This window comes from Procambarus clarkii, chromosome 13 (assembly GCF_040958095.1).
Source record: "Procambarus clarkii isolate CNS0578487 chromosome 13, FALCON_Pclarkii_2.0, whole genome shotgun sequence".
NCBI classification, from domain to species: domain Eukaryota; kingdom Metazoa; phylum Arthropoda; class Malacostraca; order Decapoda; family Cambaridae; genus Procambarus; species Procambarus clarkii.
The window spans coordinates 31936683-31958338 of NC_091162.1; the positions used below are offsets into that span (position 1 = coordinate 31936683).

Here is a 21656-nt window from a genome sequence, read left to right on the forward strand (position 1 = left end):
CCACGAGACCAAGCACATCAGGCCCCAGGGGCGAGTCATCCTCCAAAGCCTTGGCCTCGCAAGAAAATCCCGGGGCAGCCAAAAAAGCAGGAAGGGATGGGGCCCGCTGGTCAAACCCCAGAGTTATGGCTGGAGGAACTGACTCGAATGTTTCCGTCGCCACCCCGGAAGGGGCAACCCCCGAAACCGCCCGAGTCTCAAAAATGTCTAAACCCTGCCCCAACTCTGAAGCCCTCATGAGACAAGGGGACAAAGCAACCCTCAAACTCGCACAAGGCGAGAGGGGACCCAGGGGGTCGCATCCATTAAACCCTGTGTGCCCCCTGCGGAGTTTCCCCTAGACTGATATCGCTAAGGGTAAGCCCAGGCAGGGTACTGCTAACCGGCGCCCAATGCTACAAAACAAACTGCTAATGCTGAACTCCCGGGACGTGTCCACTCACGAAGGTAAAACAGAGGGGTACCACTGAAAACAGAAGGTCAAACCTTAATATAACTGGGGAAAAGAACACCAAGGCAGACCCTCCCCAACAGGCAAAAATAAAAATAAAAACCTCGCAAGAGGACAATGTACCCAGGAGGAACCAGAGCCAGCCACTGTTATAGGTGAAAACTAGCTGTGCAGTACCCCGTGCCCCTACCAGTTCAAAAACTACCACATACCCCAAGGTAAACAAGGGCAGAAACCCTCAAAACACTCGGAGCAGTCAATCGCTCAGCGGTAAAAGACCAACAGAGGTAGACCCAAGGGGACTTGTGGAAGATAACCCCAAGCCCCAAGGGCGGTACTTACAGGGCACTCAGTGAAGGTAATCCTAAGCACATGCAGCCTGAATACCTGTGAATATTACTCCCAGCTTGCACACCACCGAAAGAGCAGTACTTGACCCAAGGTGCAGCACAACACAGAGAGTTTGGAGCTGGAGCCACATGACCATGCCACAATCACATCAGCCGAAGAACTAGTGGGTGCATTGCCGGCGTGGGGGTCTCGGGCTCCCCCTTCCCCCTCCCAGGGAGGGGGGGGGGGAGATGCGCAGACACGAGGTGCGGTTCGTGTAACGTCATGCTTGTTTGCTCATTTTCATTTGGGGAGTTCTGTCCACTAGTGGGTCTATTTTAGTCGTTTTAACCAGAATAGGGGTTTGTTTTGAGGTGCTCACCTTTCTGGGTGCCTGTCCTAGTCGATTGCAGATATAGAATGCTCCAAATCCCATGTGCATTTCTATAGGCCATTGCTCCTCATGCCTCTCTGAGGGGGCCAGGTTTTGAGTGTGGTCCCCGGTAAGCCTAGAACGCCATTCACACTGATGCCAAAGTTTTGGGATATACATATCAACCTGGATAGCTCCAAGGAGCCGAAGGGGCTTCCCCCAGAAAAATATTCCATCTTATAAGAGTGTTCATTTGTGTTCCCTTATCACAGGAAAAATTTTACTCGTAAAATTGTTATGGGTAAAAATTAGTAAAAAGCTTTCACTAATAGGTGGCACTTAGTCAGCAAGGTGCCACCCTGACTTTTATAATAACCAGTCAAGTAACAGAACCCATGAGCACCACACCAGAAATAAATACAGTTTTGATATTCCTAGAGTACGACTTAATCAAACCAGAAATGCTCTACACATCAAGGGGCCCAGAATGTGGAATGACCTTCCCAACCATGTTAAAGACTGTACCTCTCTCAACCAGTTTAAGTTAAAAACGAAGCTATACCTAATAAATTCCCTGTAACCTACCTTACCCCTCTATTGTCAACCCATGTATGTTTTTTTTTTTTTTTTTTTTTTCAAATCAACGCTGTTTTAATGTAATTTTGTGTAATAATTTGTAATTGTATTTGTGCTGTTTTTTCAACAATGTTCCCCCCTCTTTTACCTCTATTTTTATTTGTACTCAACGCATTTTTTTCTTTTTACCCATTAGTTTTAAGCTTTAGTCAGTAGTGTTTTTTCCTGCCCGAAACGCTTTGCGTAATAGTGGCTTTAGGCATTGTATGTACTAGCTCTATCTATAAAGCCAACAAACTTTGTAAAATCTCTTTATGTATGTACCTTTGTCTAAATAAAAATTATTATTATTATATTATTATTATAAGTGGGTGGATGTGTTGAGTAATATTTGCCGAGTGGTTTAATAAGAAATTTGTACCCGAAGTGAAGGAGCACCTGAAAAGTGTTGGTCTCCCAGAAAACCGCAAAGTTGTTCTGCTACTAGAGAATAGTGCAAAGCATCCCTGATGTGATGAGCTAGTAAATGCTAATATCATTGGTATGTTCTTACCACCCAATACAATTTCACTGATCAATTTATAATCAACAATACAATCAATTTATATATCTAAAACAGAGGGATTATTGGCCGAGACTATATCTGTATCACCTTTTTCTGAATGAGGTAAAAAGTATGCAAGATAGACATTGGGAGATATATAATACAAGCAAATTTCTTACTGTAACATAGGCAATAGAGAGATTTCTTGCAAGGTAAACCTGGGTGTTGTTCCGAGCAGTGAACGGATCCATACCAGCAGCAATCTGGGCCTGAAACTCAGCGCTGGTTCTCTCACATAGCCAACACACCAGCCACCGTAAAGAATCTTTGCATACCTTTACCACATCTGAGGGAACAATTATGATTTTTAAGCTCCTATGTACAATACAGAATCTTTATCCAAAATATTACATCAACAAACCAAGGGAAGTATGAAGGAAGTCTGTGACTCAATTTACTCAGTAATAATACACCATTAAACAGAAGAACAGTTATCAAATGGGGAACAGTTGGACTGCTTCATATGTGCACCTTATATAAGTTGAATAATAGCATCTAACTAATCTCCTCTTTGTTCAAGAGGCCTTATGAAGAAAACTTTAACCGTTACACAGCGGTCATCATCATATGTTGATTCATGGGGTAATCATCATATGAAAATTTAAGCAATTATTGTCTGTCTTTTATACATATTATGCAAGTAAGTATATAATAGGTCTATGTGGATGTAATGCAGCTTACCTTGACTCTTGAACAAAATCCTGCTCTCATTAGTTACTAATGAACCTGTTACTCATTAGTTACCAGGTGAATGCTGATATTGTCATATGACGATATATATAATTATTGCCTGAGTTTTTACGTGTATGATGTGTAGTAAAAGTGTTATATATTATCGTACCAGATGGATGCTCGCTTGACCGTTTTGTTTGGATGCTCGCTTGACTTGCTTGCATCGTCAGATCAGCTGTGTCGTGCTTGTGTACAAGTTTGTGTAATGTTAACTTCTAGTTTAATTTCTGTATATTCTAGCTTTAGTCATGTGCAGTTGGCTTATTGTTATAGTGAATAGACAGTGCTTAAATTGTGTACAAGTATAGTGTATTAATGGCTTGTGTTATTGCAGGATGTAACTGTACTGTAATTTTTTTATCAATAAAGCCACATGTCTGGCGACGCTTCTCATTCACCTTAATTTATTGATAAAATAAATACAGCCAGTGAACATGGAGCGGTTACTACGGCCCCAGAGGTTTGCTACTGACCCAAACTCCACCACGTCCGCCGCTCAAGAATGGCGTCACTTGCTCAAGATGTTCCAAAACTTCACTCTAGCATTAGAAAATACTCCCACCATGGACAAGCTGCGTCTCTTAATAAACTACGTTGCTCCACGTGTGTTTGACTACATAGCTGACTGCACTACGTATGACGCGGCTGAAAAATCCCTAACAGAACTGTTTCTGTTAGGGATTTTCTAACGGGCATCTAACCCGAAGTTGGTGCAAAACACAGTAGATCAGAGTAAGTCCCTGATAATTTTTGGCTGCAAAGAAAAGAAGATAACATCTAGGTCAGAGAGAGCTGTAGAAGAAGCAAAAGTAGTAGATAAAATTGTTGGCCTCGTGGAAGGTCTTACAACCATAGAGAATGTGTGCGAATACAGGAGAATAGGCAGATATGTAAAAGGGAAAGATCGACCTTTGAGGATCACCCTAAATGGTGCCAAACAGATGGAAGAAGTACTAAGGAATGCTAGAAAATTACAAAGTGATGAGAATGGGAAAGTGTGGTCGTTAAGACGAGATCTTTCAAAAGAAGATAGAGAGAAGCTGAAACTGAACCTCGCCGAGGCAAAACATTTAAATGAGAGCAGGAATGAAGAAGAAATCAATTCTTTTTTTCTACAAAGTGATAGGGGTAGGCAAACCAGTAAAGTGGTACATAAAGGCAAACCAACAAAATCATTAGAGAGAGGGGGAGTGAAGAATAAGAAGAGGGGGAACAAGTTCCTGAAGATTGTATACACCAACATAGATGGAGTGAGATCGAAGATACTGGAGTTAAGTGATGTAATACAGCTGCAGACACCAGACATTGTTGCACTCACGGAGACAAAACTTGAAGATGTTATTTTAAATGAGGTCACATTCCCAAGGGGCTACTCAATTTGGAGACGGGACAGAAAAATTAGGAAAGGTGGTGGCGTTGCTGTGCTGGTGAAAGAATACCTAAAGGTGAAGGAAATAATGACTGCCAATCCACAAGAAGTTGACAAAATAGCACTAGAGATCTGCCATGAGGATGATAAACTAATGATCATAAATGCATATAGTCCACCGCCAAGCAGCACATAGTCAAAGGAGGAGCTAGACAGTAAACGAGAAGGTCTTATAACAATAATGAGAGAGATCATAGCGAGAGCGGACAACGATAGATCACGACTGTTGATAGTCGGCGACTTCAACTTGAAATCCATAGACTGGGAAGCATATAAAGCTAAAACAGAAGATTTTTGGACCTGTAAATTTGTAGACCTCATCCTGGAAACATTCTTGTATCAACATGTTAAACAAGCTACGAGGATGAGGGAAGGGGACGTTCCCTCCATGCTAGATTTGATATTTACCAGGAAGGAGGAAGAAATATTTGACATTCAGTACCTTCCTCCCTTAGGTAAAAGTGACAATGTCATTTTGGGAATAAAGTATGCAATGCGTTATAATCTGGAAGAAAATATGAAGGTTGATGCAATTGAAAAACATTATGGCAACCTTAGAATCTTTTTTAGTGAGTATAATTGGACAGACTTATTGCTAGGCAAGGAAGTGAATGAGATATATGTCAAGTTTTGTGAAATATATGATAAAGGCACAAAAAAATTTATACCAAAACAGAGATGCAGAATTAGGAAACAGGATTAGTTCAACAGAAATTGCGATAGGGCCAGAGACCAAAAGACACAAAAATGGAATCAATTCAGGAAGAGGCCAAACCCCCAAACATACCAGCGATACAAAGATGCGAGAAACAACTACACGGCAGTGAGGAAAGAGGCAGAAAGAAATTTTGAAAAAGGGACTGCAGACAAATGTAAAACAGAACCAGGTCTATTTTATAAATTCATAAACAACAAATTGCAGGTAAAGGATAATATTCAGAGGTTGAAAATGGGAAATAGATTCACAGAAAATGAAAAGGAAATGTGTGAAACATTAAACGAAAAATTCCAAAGTGTGTTTGTACAAAATTAAATCTTCAGGGAACCAGATCTTATCTTGAGGTTATCTTGAGATGATTTTAGGGCTTTTTAGTGTCCCCGCGGCCCGGTCCTCGATCAGGCCTCCACCCCCAGGAAGCAGCCCGTGACAACTGACTAACACCCAGGTGCCTATTTTACTGCTAGGTAACAGGGGCATAGGGTGAAAGAAACTGCCCATTGTTTCTCGCCGGCGCCTGGGATCGAACCCAGGACCACAGGATCACAAGTCCCGCGTGCTGTCCGCTCGGCCGACCGGCTCCCTCCAGGGGGAGGGAGCCGGAGATACAATAAGAATTCTAGAGAACAACATAGAGCACATACAGGTGTCTAGAGACGAAGTGGAAAAAATGGTCAAGGAGCTAAATGAGAAGAAAGCAGTTGGTCCAGATGGAGTTTCACCATGGGTTCTGAGAGAATGTGCACCTGAGCTCAGTATTCCACTTCAACTGATTTTTCAGGCATCCCTGTTTACAGGAGTTGTAGCTGATGTGCGGAAAAAGGCTAACAAAGTTCCAATCTACAAAAGTGGAAGCAGGGAAGACTCCCCTAAATTATAAACCAGTATCATTGAGAAGTGTAATAGTCAAAATATTGGAAAAAATAATTAAAGCTAAATGGGTAGAACACCTGGAGAGAAATGATATAATATAAGACAGACAGTATGGTTTTCGATCTGGAAGATCCTGTATATCGAATTTACTAAGTTTCTATGATCGAGCAACAGAGATATTACAGGAAAGAGATGGTTGGGTTGACTGCATCTATCTGGACCTAAAAAACAGCGTTGAATGTAATGAAACACCATTTTCTGGGTGAGTCCCGGAGGCTCCCCAGAGCTATCCAGGCTGAATGGATATGTATAGCTTTCTGGCATCAGTCAAAGTGCTAGGAGTTCTTGCCTATCAGGGACTACGAGCCAGAACCTGGCCCCCTCAGAGAGGCACGAGGAGCAATGGCCTATAGAAACCCCCTTGTGATTGGGAGCATTCTATGTCTGCCATCGACCGGGACAGGCACCCAGAAAGGTAGGCGCCCCAAAACAAACCCCTATTCTGGTGAAAATATTGCTACCAAAAGCCAAACGAGTGGACAGAACTCCCCAAACAAAATTATCAAACTAGCATGATGTCATCACGCAACCCGTTCTCGCAAATTCGTAAAGTCAATATTGACTTATTAACTACGTGCATAGGTGATATACTAAACATAATAGATACCCTTAAAAAGATTCATAGAAAACACCGACCTTACCTAACTTTGTTAGTATCTTAAAATAAGCATCTTATTGCTTCGTAATTACAATTATTACTTAACCTATACCTATTATAGGTTAGGTAATAATTGTAATTACGAAGCTATAAGATGCTTATCTTAAGATACTAACAAGGTTAGGTAAGGTCGGTGTTTTCTATGAATCTTTTTAAGGGTATCTATTATGTTAAGTATGTCACCTATGCACATATTTAATAAGTCAATATTGACTTATTAAATTTGCGAGAACGGGTTGCATCACGGCGCCACGCCACCGTCTGCGCAACCCCCCCCCTCCCTGAGAGGGGAAAGGGGGAGCCCCAGACCCTCCACACCGGCGATCCAACTGGCAGTTCTTAGGCTGGATGTCAAAATACGTGAAAAATGCCGCCGAACGGAGGGAGGGATGCCGGGGAGCCTCCGGGACTCACCCAGAAAATGGCGTTTCATTACATTCAATGCTGGTTTTCTGGGGGGAGCCCTGTCGGCTCCCCGGAGCTACCTCACCACAGATAAGTAAAACACGGAAGGAACCGGGAGGCGGATACCACACGTCCTAACTGAACAACCAAAACCAGAGACAAAACAAAGACCAAAACAAAAAGAAAATAGACCACCCAGGCCAACGACCAGGACGGCACCAAAACTCAAGAGCAGGCCAGAGGGGAACAACGCCCACGACAACAAGTGGAACGGAGCACAAGGAACCGCAACACTGAACGCAAGCAGGAGCGGCTCTGCCTGCACCACCCAATATGAGGTGACAGGACACGATCCCAGACGACGGTCCCAGAACAACCCCGAAGGGAAGAGAAGCCAACCCTATCAAAGACCGAAGGACCCTTCGCAGTGATAGAAAGACCGCCAGGAAAACCACACCCTGCCCCCGAGACAAAACACGCAGGTGGGAGACCAATAACGAACCCACCAGTGCCGACACAAACGACGAGAAATTAACTCCACAATCGAAAGCGCAAAACGTGAATCTAAAAACAGAGACCCCGCAACCCAAAGGAGCAACATAACCAGCTCCAGCAGGGAAGAATGATACACGCATCCCCGAGGCATCCAAGAGGAGAACTACCCAGGACGTGAACCGCAGGAAAGCAAACACACCCGGTCCGGAAAAGGAACAAAGAAAAACCAGAACCATGACTGGAACCCAGCAAACCCGGTTCCAAGAAAAGGAACCAGGAAGGCAGGAGCGGCAGTCCGAAAAGTCCACACCGCCCCACAGACTGCGCAACCCGAAGCCTGCGGGAAACCACACAGAAAATCGCAGGAACTCAGTACCAAAACGGAACACCGGAGAAGTCCAAAAGCAGGGAACTAAACATGGACAGATGCCCACCGGAGCCCCAAACAGGATAGTCAAGAAGCACTGACCTAGATACACAAATAAGTGTAGCATGGGGGGGAGGAAAAACGGAAATAGGTAAGGAAAACCACGAATACGGCCCAAGGAGCGGCCGGGAAGTAACGCACACGACCAACCACAAAATGTGTAGAGGAGCGCGTACATACCTGAGGGACCTCACGGCCAGCAGGGTGCAGTCAGGCACCGAAGATAGGCAAGAAAAGTGTCCAGATAGGGAAAAAACCCAGGGGTCAACAACGATAACAAATGCACCGAAATGCGGGGCAGAGCCCCACAGAACAACAAAGAACAAAAGACGGACAAAAAAGGCACTAAAGACACACACAAGGTGACCAAACACCCCTGTTAGGAGCCATCGACGCAATCCCGCCAAGCGGGGAAGAGTAAACAAGGATGGAACAGTGAACAAGGGTGGCGGAGTGAGTAGAGTATCCCAATAAGATACTTGCTCCAAATGCATGAGCCTAACGAGAGAAGCAAAGCTCTACGTAGTACCAATGATGGAACTCAAACCGTTCCGTACTTCCAAGGAAAATTCCTGCCAACCTCTGGAGAACGGTGAGGCGTCGCTCAAGCATATAACCAGCAGAGTAGCGAATAATAACTATTCTACCTGCAAGTGTGGTCTAGAACAGACACATGCGAGACACCGTACCAACACTCAGTGCGCCCAAGCCGCACCATTGCCCGCCAAAATATCACCCGCAACTACTGTATACGCAACAAAAGATAGGTAGTTTCTTAGTGTTTGTGTTTATTGACACCAATCTTCACGAAACAATAGAAACTGGGATAGTGGCACACGCCACCCTTGCGGCACATTGTGGGCATGAAACAATGGGCATAAAAGGGATAAGCGCAGAATCAGGAAAGACCGAAGGAATGACCGGCACGGTAATAGGCCCGGTGATACGTGGAACCAATTACCACGTAACGTGGTGGTGGGGCCCCACGATTGGTGCAAGGGCGGGTTGGACATGTATGTGAGTGGGAATGAGTGGTAAGAAACAGTAGCTGCCTTGCACGGGCCAATAGGCCCTCTGCAGTTCCTCTGTACGTATGTCCATATGTTCATACGCACAAGGGGATACAGGAGGAAGTGAGCACCCAAAGGAGCGACAGACACTAAAAAGAACCTGATCAATGTCAGAGGGGAAAGGAAGCGAAAAGCACCAAGAAGCCATGTGGTGGAGGCAGACGCCACCCACAGGAGCAAATGTAGAGAAAACAGAGCCCAGGAGGCTCAGGAAACTGCATAACTGGCAACTGACAGGAGAGGTGGGGCCCAAGAGCCAGAGCTCAACCCCCGCAAGCACAACTAGGCAAGCACCCCCACCAAAAGTGAGAACCAGCACTAGGCTGACAGAAGCGCCAGACATGACAACCTCGCCTGCAGAGCAGACACACGACCGTGCCACAACACAGGCGAGCCAAGTAACATACCAGGAGCAGCACTAAAGGTGTGCCCGAAAGCCATGCATACTCGAGGCAGTAGGCATAGTATGTACCATTACCTGAATAAAATGTGGAAGTCGAAGGAGAAATACGGCCAGAGGAGCGCGCCCTGCAGAAGACGGAGCAGTACAGTGGGGGTGGAGGCGGTGCCACGCCAAACCATCCCACACCAAGAAGCAGAGGAAGAAGAAAGTGACACCCCCAGATATAAATCCAAAACACCCTCAGCATCCAGAGGGCCACGACTGGAGGGAGAAACGAGCAAGAAGCTGTAGAAAACCATGAGAAACAATGCGAACACACGAGCATACCACCCGTAAACAAAACGCACACCGCGGCCCCAGCACACGAGGTACGAAATGCACCACCTGTCCACCGGGAGGCATGGCTCGCACACCAGGCGGACACACAGATCGTACACACAACGTACAGACACATAGTAAATACACATCGTACAAACACCAGGAAGGTGTGCGGAACGAAGACGAAGAACGCCGAAACTGGAAGTAGAGACGACGCGAAAACAAAACAAGGCGAAAACGAAGCAAAAGAAAACAGATGATGAAAGGGAACCAACAAGGCCGACAAAAGACCCGAGGGAAACCACATCGAAAATCAACAGACGTTCCAATAATATTGGAAGGTACGAAGAGACTTGCGAACCAATGAGAACCACGACAAGCACCCCTGACCAAGGAACATGGAGGGACAACAATACGAAGTGGTTTAGGCATTGTATGTACTAGGCAATATATAAATCCATTAACGCGTGTTTCACACCTTGTATGGATGTACCGTACCTGAACACACATTTGATTTTTTTTGTTTTTTGTTTTGTTTTTAGAACAGTATCGCAACATAAGAGCAAAAAGAGTAAGGTAAAGGGGGTGAAACACACCCCCAGGAACGACGGGACCGACGAACCCGAAGGAACACAGAACCAAACCCAGGGAAGGGTATACTCGAAAACAACAGGAAAACAGAGGGAAGGAACAACCCCACTCTGAGGAACTGACAGGCCCACACCAAAGGTACAAAGACCCAACAGGGGCAAATGGGGCCGAGGACCCCCAGGCAACCCCCTCCCTAACCCCGCGAACCTCGATGGCATGACCCAGGGCCGAGCCACAACCCCAAAGCCCCAGCTTGACAAGGAAAAGCCGGGGCAGCTGTGCAACTCTAATGAAGGGAGCCCACTGGTCAGACCCATATGACACGGCTGGAGAAACTGACTCGAATGCCTCCGCCGCCACCCCGGAAGAGGAAAACCCCCCGAGACCGCCCGAGTCTCAACCCAACCAGACCCCGCCCCAACTCCGAAACCCGCCTATGGTTCGGAGCAGGAAGCAAGAGAGGAAGTGTGTAGAACAGAAGGGGAAGGACAAGAAGCGGAAGGAGCCAGAGTCGAAGCGACCCCAACCACCAAAACGGGGCAGCCTCAGGGCATCCGGAGCCGCAAACAACCAAGAGCGTTGCAGTAACCTACACCCAGCAAGCAACGCCGCAGCTGCCTGCACCCGATTATCAAGACCAGTGGCCTGGGTGAAGGAGAGTGCGTACCGACAACACTCGTCGAACAACTCCGGGTCACAAGAAACAAGGACCCAACAGGCAGCATGGCGGAGGCACAACCGGTGAGTCACCCTGAGACAAGGGGACAGATCAACCATCAAACTCGCAAGACGCGAGAGGGACTCCGGGGACACACCTATAGGACCACAGAGTCCCCGTGGGGTTTCCCAGGGCCCTTAGCCTTTGGTACACGCTAAGGGAAGCCCAAGCAGGGTACCGCGAACCGGCGCCCAAATCTACCAACAAACTGCTAAAGCTGAACCCCCGGGACGTGTCCACTCATGGGGGCAGAGCGAGGAGTACCACCAACAGAAGAATTCAAAAGAAAATCACCTAGAACAGGAAAGGGGGACCATATGAAAGGCAGGCCCCCCACCAGGCAAAAACAAAAACAAAAGAAAAACCCCGCAAGAAGACAACGTACCAAGGCGGAACAGAGCCGGCCGCTATTAATGGTGAAAACTAGCTGTGCAGTACCCCGCGCCCCTACCAGTGCCGAAAACTACCACCTACCCAGAGACAAACCAGGGAAACAAAACCCCAGCCGACTCCAAGGGCGGCCCAGTACCGAGCAGTAAAGGACACAGCGGAGGTAGAACCCAAGGCGACTTGTGGAAGGTGGCCCCAAGCCCCAAGGGCAGTACTTACAGGTCACCTAGGGAAGATAGCCCTAGGCACATGCGGCCCGAGTACCGTGGAATCTTACTCCTGGCTCACACCCCACCGGTAGAGACAGTCCACACCACAAGGCACAGAACTGAAACAAAAACCGGAGCCAGAGGCACTCGACCAGCCAGTAATACCATCAGCCAAGAACTGACAGTTGGATCGCCGGCGTCGAGGGTCTGGGGCTCCCCCTTCCCCCTCTCGGGGAGGGGGGGGGAGGGTTGCGCAGACAGTGGCGCGGCGACGTGATGACGTCATGCTAGTTTGATAATTTTGTTTGGCGAGTTCTGTCCACTCGTTCGGCTTTCGGTAGCAATATTTTGCTACCAAAAGACCAAAAACACCCAGCGATTGCGAAAGATGGGGTAAACCCCAATTCGCCTCATCCTGAATCACCTCATCCTGAACTACTTCGTCCCGAACCACCTAACCTAGAAATGCCTAATTGGGAACCTTTCTCTGACGTAACACTCCCTCGAGAAGATGGCATGCAGGAACCGAATGGAACACTAGAGGCTTCAACTTTGCAGGAGTCCCTGCGACGATTTGGAAGGACGCGCAGTACCCCTACACATCTGCGGGACTATGTTACTTAAAGCTAGATGGGGTGAATGTAGTAAAAGTGGTATATATTATCGTACCGGATGGATGCTCGCTTGACTGTTTTGTTTGGATGCTCGCTTGACTGTTTTGTTTGGATGCTCGCTTGACTGTTTTGTTTGGATGCTCGCTTGACTTGTTTGTATCGTCAGATCAGCTGTGTCGTGCTTGTGTACAAGTTTGTGTAACGTTAACTTCTAGTTTAATTTCTGTATATTCTAGCTTTAGTCATGTGCAGTTGGCTTATTGTTATAGTGAATAGACAGTGCTTAAACTGTGTATAAGTATTGTGTATTAATGGCTTGTGTTATTGCAGGATGTTACTGTACTGTAATTATTTGATCAATAAAGCCACATGTCTGGTGACGCTTCTCATTCACCTCATGATGCAAATAAGGATATACTGTAATTGTTCTATGGGGATTAAATGTTGTTTACCATGACCCTTGAAAAAATCAGCGTTGAATGTAATGAAACACCATTTTCTGGGCGAGACCCGGAGGCTCCCCGGAGTTTACTAGGCTGATATGCCTAGACTTTGACTATGCCATGTCAGACTTTGGCATCAGTCATGTGTATGGAGTTCTGTGGGCCTACTGGGGACCAAGAGCCAGAACCTGTTCCCCTCAGAGAGGCATGGGAAGCAATGGTCTATAGAAAACCCAGTGTGGTTGGAAGCATTCTATGTCTGCCATCGACCGGGTCAGGCACCCAGAAAGGTAAGCATCCTAAAACAAACCCCTATTCTGGTGAAAATATTGCTACCAAAAGCCGAACAAGTGGATATAAATCCCCTAAAAGAAATGAGCAAACGAGCATGATGTCACACGTTGCCGCGCCGCTGTCTTTCCCCCTCTCCGGGAGGGGAAAGGAGGAGCCCCAGGCTCAATATGCCGGCAAACCACCTGTTAGTTCTGAGGCTGGATGTCAAAATACTCGAAAAAAAATGCTGACCGACGGGAGGGAGGTATGTTGGGGAGCCTCCGGGTCTCACCCAGAAAATGGCGTTTCATTACATTCAACGCTGGTTTTCTGGGGGAGCCCCTTCGGCTTCCCGGAGCTAACTACCCCACAGAGGAAAAACATAGGGACTTACCCGCGAGGCGGTCACTGCTCACTCCTCAACTCGAAGTCGAGACAACTGGCTGCAGCTGCCGACCCAAAGCGACAAAGGCCCGACTAGGCCCAGGAACATTCACTAGGTAATGAGCAGCCAGGACCCTGTCCGACCTCCAAAAGCCCCGTACCCGAATGTCAGCCCAGGACATGTTGCCAAAGACGGCAGCAAGAGCAGCGAACTTACGAACGTCATGGGCATGGGGATAGACTGCAGGCTGGTTAGGCTTAATAACTCTGAGGACGACCTGGAAGACCCACACCCACGAACAGGGAAGAAGGGAAACCAGATCAACCCAAAGCGCGTCCCCAGACACAGAAGCTGTGGCACGCAAATAACGGCGAAGAGCTGTAACCGGACACAAAACATGAAGCACCCCCGGCATGACCAACCAAGTATCAACAACCCAGGGGGACCTCTCCGGAAAGCAGCAGTCTCATTCTTTGCCAGAAAAGAAGGAGACAGCTGGACACGAACAAAACAATCACGAAGACCGAAGGAGCAGAAACCCCTGCGCTGGAGGAGAGCATGAAGCTCCCCCAACCTGACCCCTAGAGGCCAATGGCAACATAAAAAGAGCCTAGGAGAAACAATCCTGAACCGAAGGGGCCACAACAAACTGAGGAGAAGAAAGAAAAGAGAGCACTCTGTCCAAAGACCAGGCCGGCTCAGGTGGTGCATGAGCAGGCCGGAGGTGAAACAATGCACAAGACAGCTTGCGAAATGATGCAGAAGTAACATCAATACCGAAAGCAAGCTGAAGCGGCTTCGTCAGCACCGCACGATACAAGGCGACATTGTTAGGCATAAGGTGACGGTCTTGGAACAACCAAGAGAGAAAGGACAACACCACCCTAACAGAAAGGGAAGTACAACAATGAAGACGCAAGAAGAAATGGAAGGACCGCTAGGAAACTTCATACTGCTGCTGAGACGAAGCCCATAGGTGGGACACTAACAAGGAAGCCACCTGATCACCATAGAGATGATGATGAACTTGAGTTAAAAATACCATACGCAAAGATTCGAGGAGAAGATTGAACCAGCCACGTGACGTTCCGGTCCGATCTGCTGGAAGAGGCAGAGCCGCGCGAAAAACCTTCAGGTTCGGACACTGAGCAAGCAGCACCTGAAACCATGTCTGGGCTTACCACCACGGGGCCAAGAGGTCAACTCTTCCCTGGTAAGTCTCCAAGGGAGTCAGGACCTGGAGCAACAGCTGAACCAGGGTAAAGAGGTACAGGAATCCCCACCTCGACCAGTCCAGCCGAAAGGCATCAACCCCGACTGTGAAAAGGGCGAGAAGGGCACCCTTCCCCGACTGTCGGGGAAGGGCGCCACATACAGGGGAAGGCACTGCGACTACGCCGATGCGAAGAGGTCCACCTCGGGGAATAGTTTCCCACTATTCAAGCGTGCGGGTCCAACAGAACGTATGCCATGCCCCCAAAGAAAAGGACAGTCTGCCAACCAGGATGACACCGGCATCTTGTAACACACCCAATAAGGAAAAACAGAACTGAACTCAAACAAGAAACTTGCCCGAAACGCTAAGCGTATTAGTGGCTTTAGGAATGTACTAGCTCTATCTATAAATCCAACATTATGTTTGTAAATCAACTATGTATGTACTTTTCCGGAATACAAAATTTAATTTAATTTAATTTAAAGGAAGGGTCCATTATCAAGGCAAAATCCGGGTCATGCAGGAGGTACGCTGCAACGGCCTCCCGAACCTGTGTAGGTGGGATGCGGGAGGCCGAAATCCTCTGGAAGGAGGGGACCAAAAAACCCAGGGGAACCTGGAACCGAACCTGGGGAGGAGCTGGAATCATATTAAACTCGTACAGGGAGTAGAAGGGATGGGGGGGGGGGGGGGGGGGGAAGAATGAGCAGGACAAGCCAAGCCTGTGCCCCGTTTGACTCCCAAGCGGGGTTAAACGGGGCAGAGCCACCCTCCAAACCCCTCTGCTTCTAAAGAAAAGGCAGAGTCCACCGGAAAAGCAAGGAAAAGGGGGACCAGCTGGTCAGACCGCGAAATGCTGGCTGGAAGAGCAGGCTCGAATGCCTCCATTGCCGAACTGGATGGGGCAAGGGGGAGGGGGGGTGATGAGCAGGACAAACAACAGCAGGAATAATACAAGGGAGCGAGGACAAAACCAAAATCAAATCGATTTATGCCCCCAAGTCCGGGTCCCTATAACCAAAGCGAGGCTGCCTTGGGGCATCCGGAAAGGCAACCAACCTAGTGCGTTGCAGCAACCTAAACTGTGCATGCAATGCTGAAGCTGCCTGCACCCGAATATCAATATTAGTAGACTGGATGAATTGGCATACAAGCAAGGAACACCACTTCCAGGACTCTGGGTCAAAGTTGTCATTGACCCAACAGGCATCACGGTGGGGTCAAAAACAATGAATGTCACCCTGAGACAAGGGGACAGAGCAACCTTCGAACTTGTATGAAGCGAGATGAGACCCATAGGATGTCTCCATGGGACCAAAGAGCCCCAATGGGGGTATTCCACGGCCTTCAGGCTGACTGCTAAGGTTAACCCAGGCAAGGTACTGCTAAGCAGTTGGCCCAAACTACCGAGAGAACAATTATAGCTGAACCCCTGCAACATGTACAAGTACGGGGGCCTAGCAGGGAACCACCAAAATAACAGAGGGTAACAATAACCAAAGACAGACCCCCACCAGCCAAAAGAAACAAAAGCAAATGAAAAACCCAACTAAATCACAATGTCTCCAGGAAGAACAGAACTGGTCGCTGTGTATAATGTGACAAGCTGCACAGTACCTTGCGCCCTTACCAGTGACAATACTACCTCCTACCCTAGGTCAAACGGCGGTAATGAAAACCCCAGCTGACCCCAAGGGCAGTCACCGAGCAGGAAAAAGTCCCTATGGCAGTAGTTCCCGAATGACTTGTGAAAGATAACCCCATGCCGCAAGGGGCAGTACTTACAAGGCACCTAGGGAAGAAAACCCTAGGCGCATGCAGCCCCAGTACGTCTTGAATTACTCTTGGCTCGCAAACAATAACACATCAGAACAGTACTGCAAGGGCACAGCACTGCCTAGAGACAAGAACCAGAGTCTAACAACCGCCATGCCACATCAATCTCAGAACTGGGGTTGGATAGCTGGTGCGAGGGATCTGGGGCTCCCCCTTCCCCCTTCCAGGAAGGGCAGGTGGCGAGCTGCGCAGACAGCGGTGTGGCGGCGGTTGTGACGTCATGCTTATTTCCTTGTTTTAGATTAGGGTGTTCTTCTTGCCAGTTCGGCTTTAGGTATCAATTTTGTAACCAGGTGGAGTTTGTTTTGGGACGCTTACCTTTCTGGATGCCTAACCCGGTCGATAGTAGACATGGAATTCTCCCAACCACATGGGGGGGTTTCTATAAGCCACTGCTCCTCGCACCTCTCTGAGGGGGCCAGGTTCTGGCTCATGGTCCCCAGTAAGCAAGAACTCCATCGAATAGACCGATGTCACGGTCTAATACATAGATAACAGGCCACTACAAATATCCCAAAGCAACACAAGGCTTGAGAAGGCCCGGAACGTTCACAAGATACCTGGTGGCCAGGACCCTGTTTGATCTCCAAAACCCTGAATGTTGACCCCAAGATGTATTCCCACCATACATCATGGGCACGAGGGTAGATCGCAGGCTGGCAAGACTTGGTGACACTGTGGACAACCTGAGACACACAAGCCCTGGAACAGGAAATCAGGGAAACCGGATCCATCCAGAGCGCATCCACTGACACTGAATCAGTGGCCTGCAGGTAGTGATGCAAAGCCGTCACCGGACATAACACATGATGCACCTCCAGCCGAACCAATCAAGCATCCAAAACCAACAGACCCCTCTGGAAGTCAACCATCTTATTCTTTGCCAGATAAGGAGGAGGGATCTGCAAACGAATAAAACAACCCCCAGGACCAAAAGAACAGTACCCTTGGCACCAGAGAAGACCATGAAGCTCCCGAACCCATTATTGAGAGGAGAAAGCCAACAAAAACAAGGCCTTCATAAAAAAGTTCTGAACTGAAGGGGCCACAACAAAACGAGGAGGAGAGAGAAAAGAGAGTACCCGGTTCAAAGACCAGGACAGCTCAGGCAGTGCCTGAGCAGACCAAAGGTGAAAAAAGGCACGAGAGAGCTTGCAGAACGAAGCCAAAGTGACATCCACCCCAAATGCAAGCTGAAGCACCTCTGCCAATGCCACACGATAAGAAGTGACAGTATTTGGCATAAGATGCCAGTCCAGAAAAAGCCAAGAGAGAAAAGACAAAACAACCTTAACAGACACAGATGACACCCTAAGAAGGGAAAGGAAATGGCAGCAAGACTGTCAGGGGACTTCATACTGTCGCTGAGACGAAGCCCGCAGGTGGGACGAGGTGGGATCAATGAAGCCACCTGATCACCATACCAGTGTCAGAAAAACCAAACGTGAAGAGTGGAAGAGTAAGCCGAATCAGCGAGGTACCTCACCAGCCCAACTTGCTGTAAGAGGTGGAGGCCCGGAAAGACACCCGGGTCTGGACACCGAGCAAGCAGTGCCTGAAATCAAGGCTGGGCTGGCTACCATGGGGACAGGAGAAGCACTCTTTCCCTGATAGGATTCCAGCTGAGCCAAACCCTGGAGCAACAGATGAACCGGGAGATTAAGGTACAGGAACCCCCCCCCCCACCTCGATCAGTCCTGCCAAAAAGCGTCCACCGTGACAGCGCTTCGCAGTCAGGAAACGGCGCCACGTATAATGGGAGACGCCGAGACCATGTCTACATAAAGAGGTCCCCCTCCAGGCCCTATCTCCAAACCCCGAGAACTCCGCAGAAGAGGTACCCGAAGCAACCAGCCTCAAAGAGTCACGGACCACAGAGACACCCTCCCCCCGGTTGAGACAATGGAGACAATGAACCACAGGAGAGCAGTCCGAATGGAGCTGGATCACAGAACCCCAAGGGAGTCGAATCTGCCACAGCACATGCCACACAGCCTCAAACTCCCATACTGCTGTGAGCCCAACGAAAAGACAGACCCCAATGACCTTGGCCAGCCTGGTGAGTGCTGGTCACAAAGTTCCACCCAAGAAACTTGGCGTCCATGAACACATCGAGCAAGGGAAGGGTAAGGTGCCATTGCACCGAACCCCAAAAAACCCAAAGAGGAAGTTGGAGACGCAGCAACTGACGCAAGGACCCCAGGGAACAAACCTAGTGTTTGTGAGAGTGGCAAAAAGGGCTGCCCGGAGATACCAGAACAGCCTCCAGAACCAAACCCTGGCCAGTGGGTAAACCAACATGGCAAAGTTCACGCTCCCTCACAATTGTTCGAGCAACCGCCAAGTGACCCAGGTCCCACTTAGAAACAGCCGAAGGTGGGACCGCAACTGGAGCAATGCCACAGGAGCGAGAGAGACTAACGTTGTCCGCAAATCCCACACGAGGCCCAGTAACGTTTGAACCTGGGGACGGAACCAACTGGGACTTTGCCAATTTATCAGTAACCCGAACCCAACCCCAACAAGCTGGGAAAGTACCAGATCCCAGGCTAGCAGACACACAGACTGGCTGAGAGCCCACACCTACCAGTCGTTGAGGTAGGCCAGAATCCGAAGACCTAGCAGACACAAACGGGCCACCATGACCCTGGTTAATAGCTATGTTGCCCAGGGGTTAAAGTCATACAAAAATTAACATATCATAAACATAAGCATGTATTACACCTCTTAATATAACATACTGTACATTATAAGAGGGGAGAATTCAGTGAAAAGTATGGAATTTGCTGGAAAAAACATAATCTTACCTAGATTGGTAGAGTGTTCATTTATTGGGGAATTCATCCATGTCTGGCGTAGAATGTGGTCACCTTGATCAAAGTAATCCACAGTACCCATAGGATGAGCTACTGACATCTCCGATCGATTCTTCCATACACCTATGAGCCAGTTGCTAGTCTGCTGCAGCAGGACATTATTATCACCTTCATAGGTACAGTTAGCATCATTGTCATTGCGTAAGTATATCAATCCTGAACCTGAGAACAAATTCAGTTGCTCTTAGAATTAAAGTTATAAGCTAGGTTAATATTCTTAATACTGCAATCAGGATGATAAACTTATAATCATAAATGCCTACAGTCCATCAGCATGCTACACATGGAGAAAGAAGGAGCTGGACGACAAACAAGAAGGCCTCATAACGATCATGAGAAAGATGTACCCGATTTACCTGAAGGCCACTAACACTAGTTGTCTTGATGAAGACAGGAAACCAGCAGGTTGTCTAAGGTCCCCCATTTGCCTTGATGATCCTCTCTAGGTAGATTTTAAAGCCTAACAGTGTTTTGGCATTTGCAGTTTCGATCGGTAGGCAGTTCCATGGTCTTTATAACCCTGTGGGTGAAAAAGCATCTCCTGTTCTCAGTCCTACATTGAGGTTTGTTGAGCTTGAAACCGTTGCTCCTTGTTTGTGTTACATCTGATCTTTTGAAGAAATTGTCAGGATCAACATTCTCCAACTTGTTTAGTATTTTAAAAGTTTCAATGAGATCTGCCCTGTCTTGCCTGGTTTGCATTGTTAGTTCTGTGAGCCTCAACTGTTCATGATATGAGAAAAAACTTAGCTCTGGAATGACTGTTGGGGCTCGGTGTTGCACTTTTCTCCAGAAAGCTACGTCTTTCTGAAGGTGAGGTCTCCATGCTGAGATACAATAATCAAAATGGGAGTGCACCAGAGATTTATACAGTTGAATCACTACCTTCTTTTCCTTAACCAATGCACTGTGCAAAGCGTCTTAAGGCACCCAATTGGGGGTGCGCAGAGCACCATATGACAATTTCGGTATAAGGAATAATTCAAAACTGCAACGGGTACTTGGGGCATCCTGTATGGGTACATCCTATGCCTCAGGACTCCTGTAAACAGATGCCATCTTGAAAAGAAATCATCTGCATCGCTGCTGGATGTAAGAACTTTAGTACTGAGAGCGCAACCAAGGCTGGACATACAGGACTATGTACAGTGTTCAGATATCAGTGAATACAATGCTAGTTATGATATTAACAGCATGAGGTACAGACATAGCACCCAGCCTTTGTTTCCTGCATCTAAACATCATGAAATGACCTTATGTTCCTTTACTAATGTTAATTTTCTTTACTAACATTCATTTCCTTACGGAAATGGACTCATAATTGGCATTTTTTGATTGTCTTTATTCATATCTTATTTTCTAGAGTAATTAAAATTTCATTGTTTATACTTTGTGTTTTGTGTGTCTTCCCATTACCTTACCACAGACAAACGGGCAAACGATCTTCTTTTTTTTTCTGTAAATGTGACGAGGCCCTGCCCCCAGCTATTGAAACAGCCGAACATCAACACTCCAACACTTTACCGTCACAATAGGTATACAAAACATGTGTAGTGTAATACAAACAATAACAGTATGGTGGAAGGAGTATTCTTGGCAAGTAAGACGTTGGAGGAGTGAGGGAGAGACTGGATGTTGGAGTGAGGGTGTAGCAGTTGACACTCACGGAGTTCCGAGTGTCTGGAATACGATCCCCTGCCACCAAGAATCGTTTTTTCATCCAAGTACACATTTTACTGTTGCGTTAAACAGAGGCTATAGTTAAGGAATTGCGCCCAGTAAATCCTCCCCGGCCAGGATACGAACCCATGACATAGCGCTTGCAGAACGCCAGGCGAGTGTCTTACCACTACACCACGGAGACTGATAGATCTCGGCTCTAATCTCAGCTCAATTACATCGCCGGTAAGTATAATTGAATTTTTTTTTTTTTTTTTCCCGTGATCTGGGAACACGACTTAACAGGTTAGAAGTAAAAATTTTTTTTTTTTTTTTTTTTTTGCGCCTGTGGGTGTCAATCAGTATATAGCCATGCGCCATTTAAGGGTTAATACATGCAGTAATTAAAATAAAACAACAGAGGGAAATGTTGGCAATGCCCACCAGGAACTAAAACTCTCTCACGGGGCGTTGCCCCCTAATGATCAACTATTACAGATTCACATAATGTTACCCACTTATGA

At 47.4% G+C, this 21656-nt stretch overlaps 1 protein-coding gene across 16 annotated transcripts in view; it reads right to left on the reverse strand.

Annotated features, from left to right (window-relative positions):
* LOC123757282 (peroxisomal acyl-coenzyme A oxidase 3-like) overlaps positions 1-21656 on the reverse strand; it is a 546669-nt gene that overhangs the window by 160788 nt on the left and 364225 nt on the right. For all 16 annotated transcript variants that reach the window (XM_069323862.1, XM_069323857.1, XM_069323852.1 and 13 more), the window contains 2 exons: positions 19405-19635; positions 2454-2620 (listed from right to left, as the gene is read on the reverse strand). In XM_069323862.1, the coding sequence (XP_069179963.1) occupies positions 2454-2620; positions 19405-19635 (398 nt within the window). The remainder of the gene's footprint in view (positions 1-2453; positions 2621-19404; positions 19636-21656) is intronic.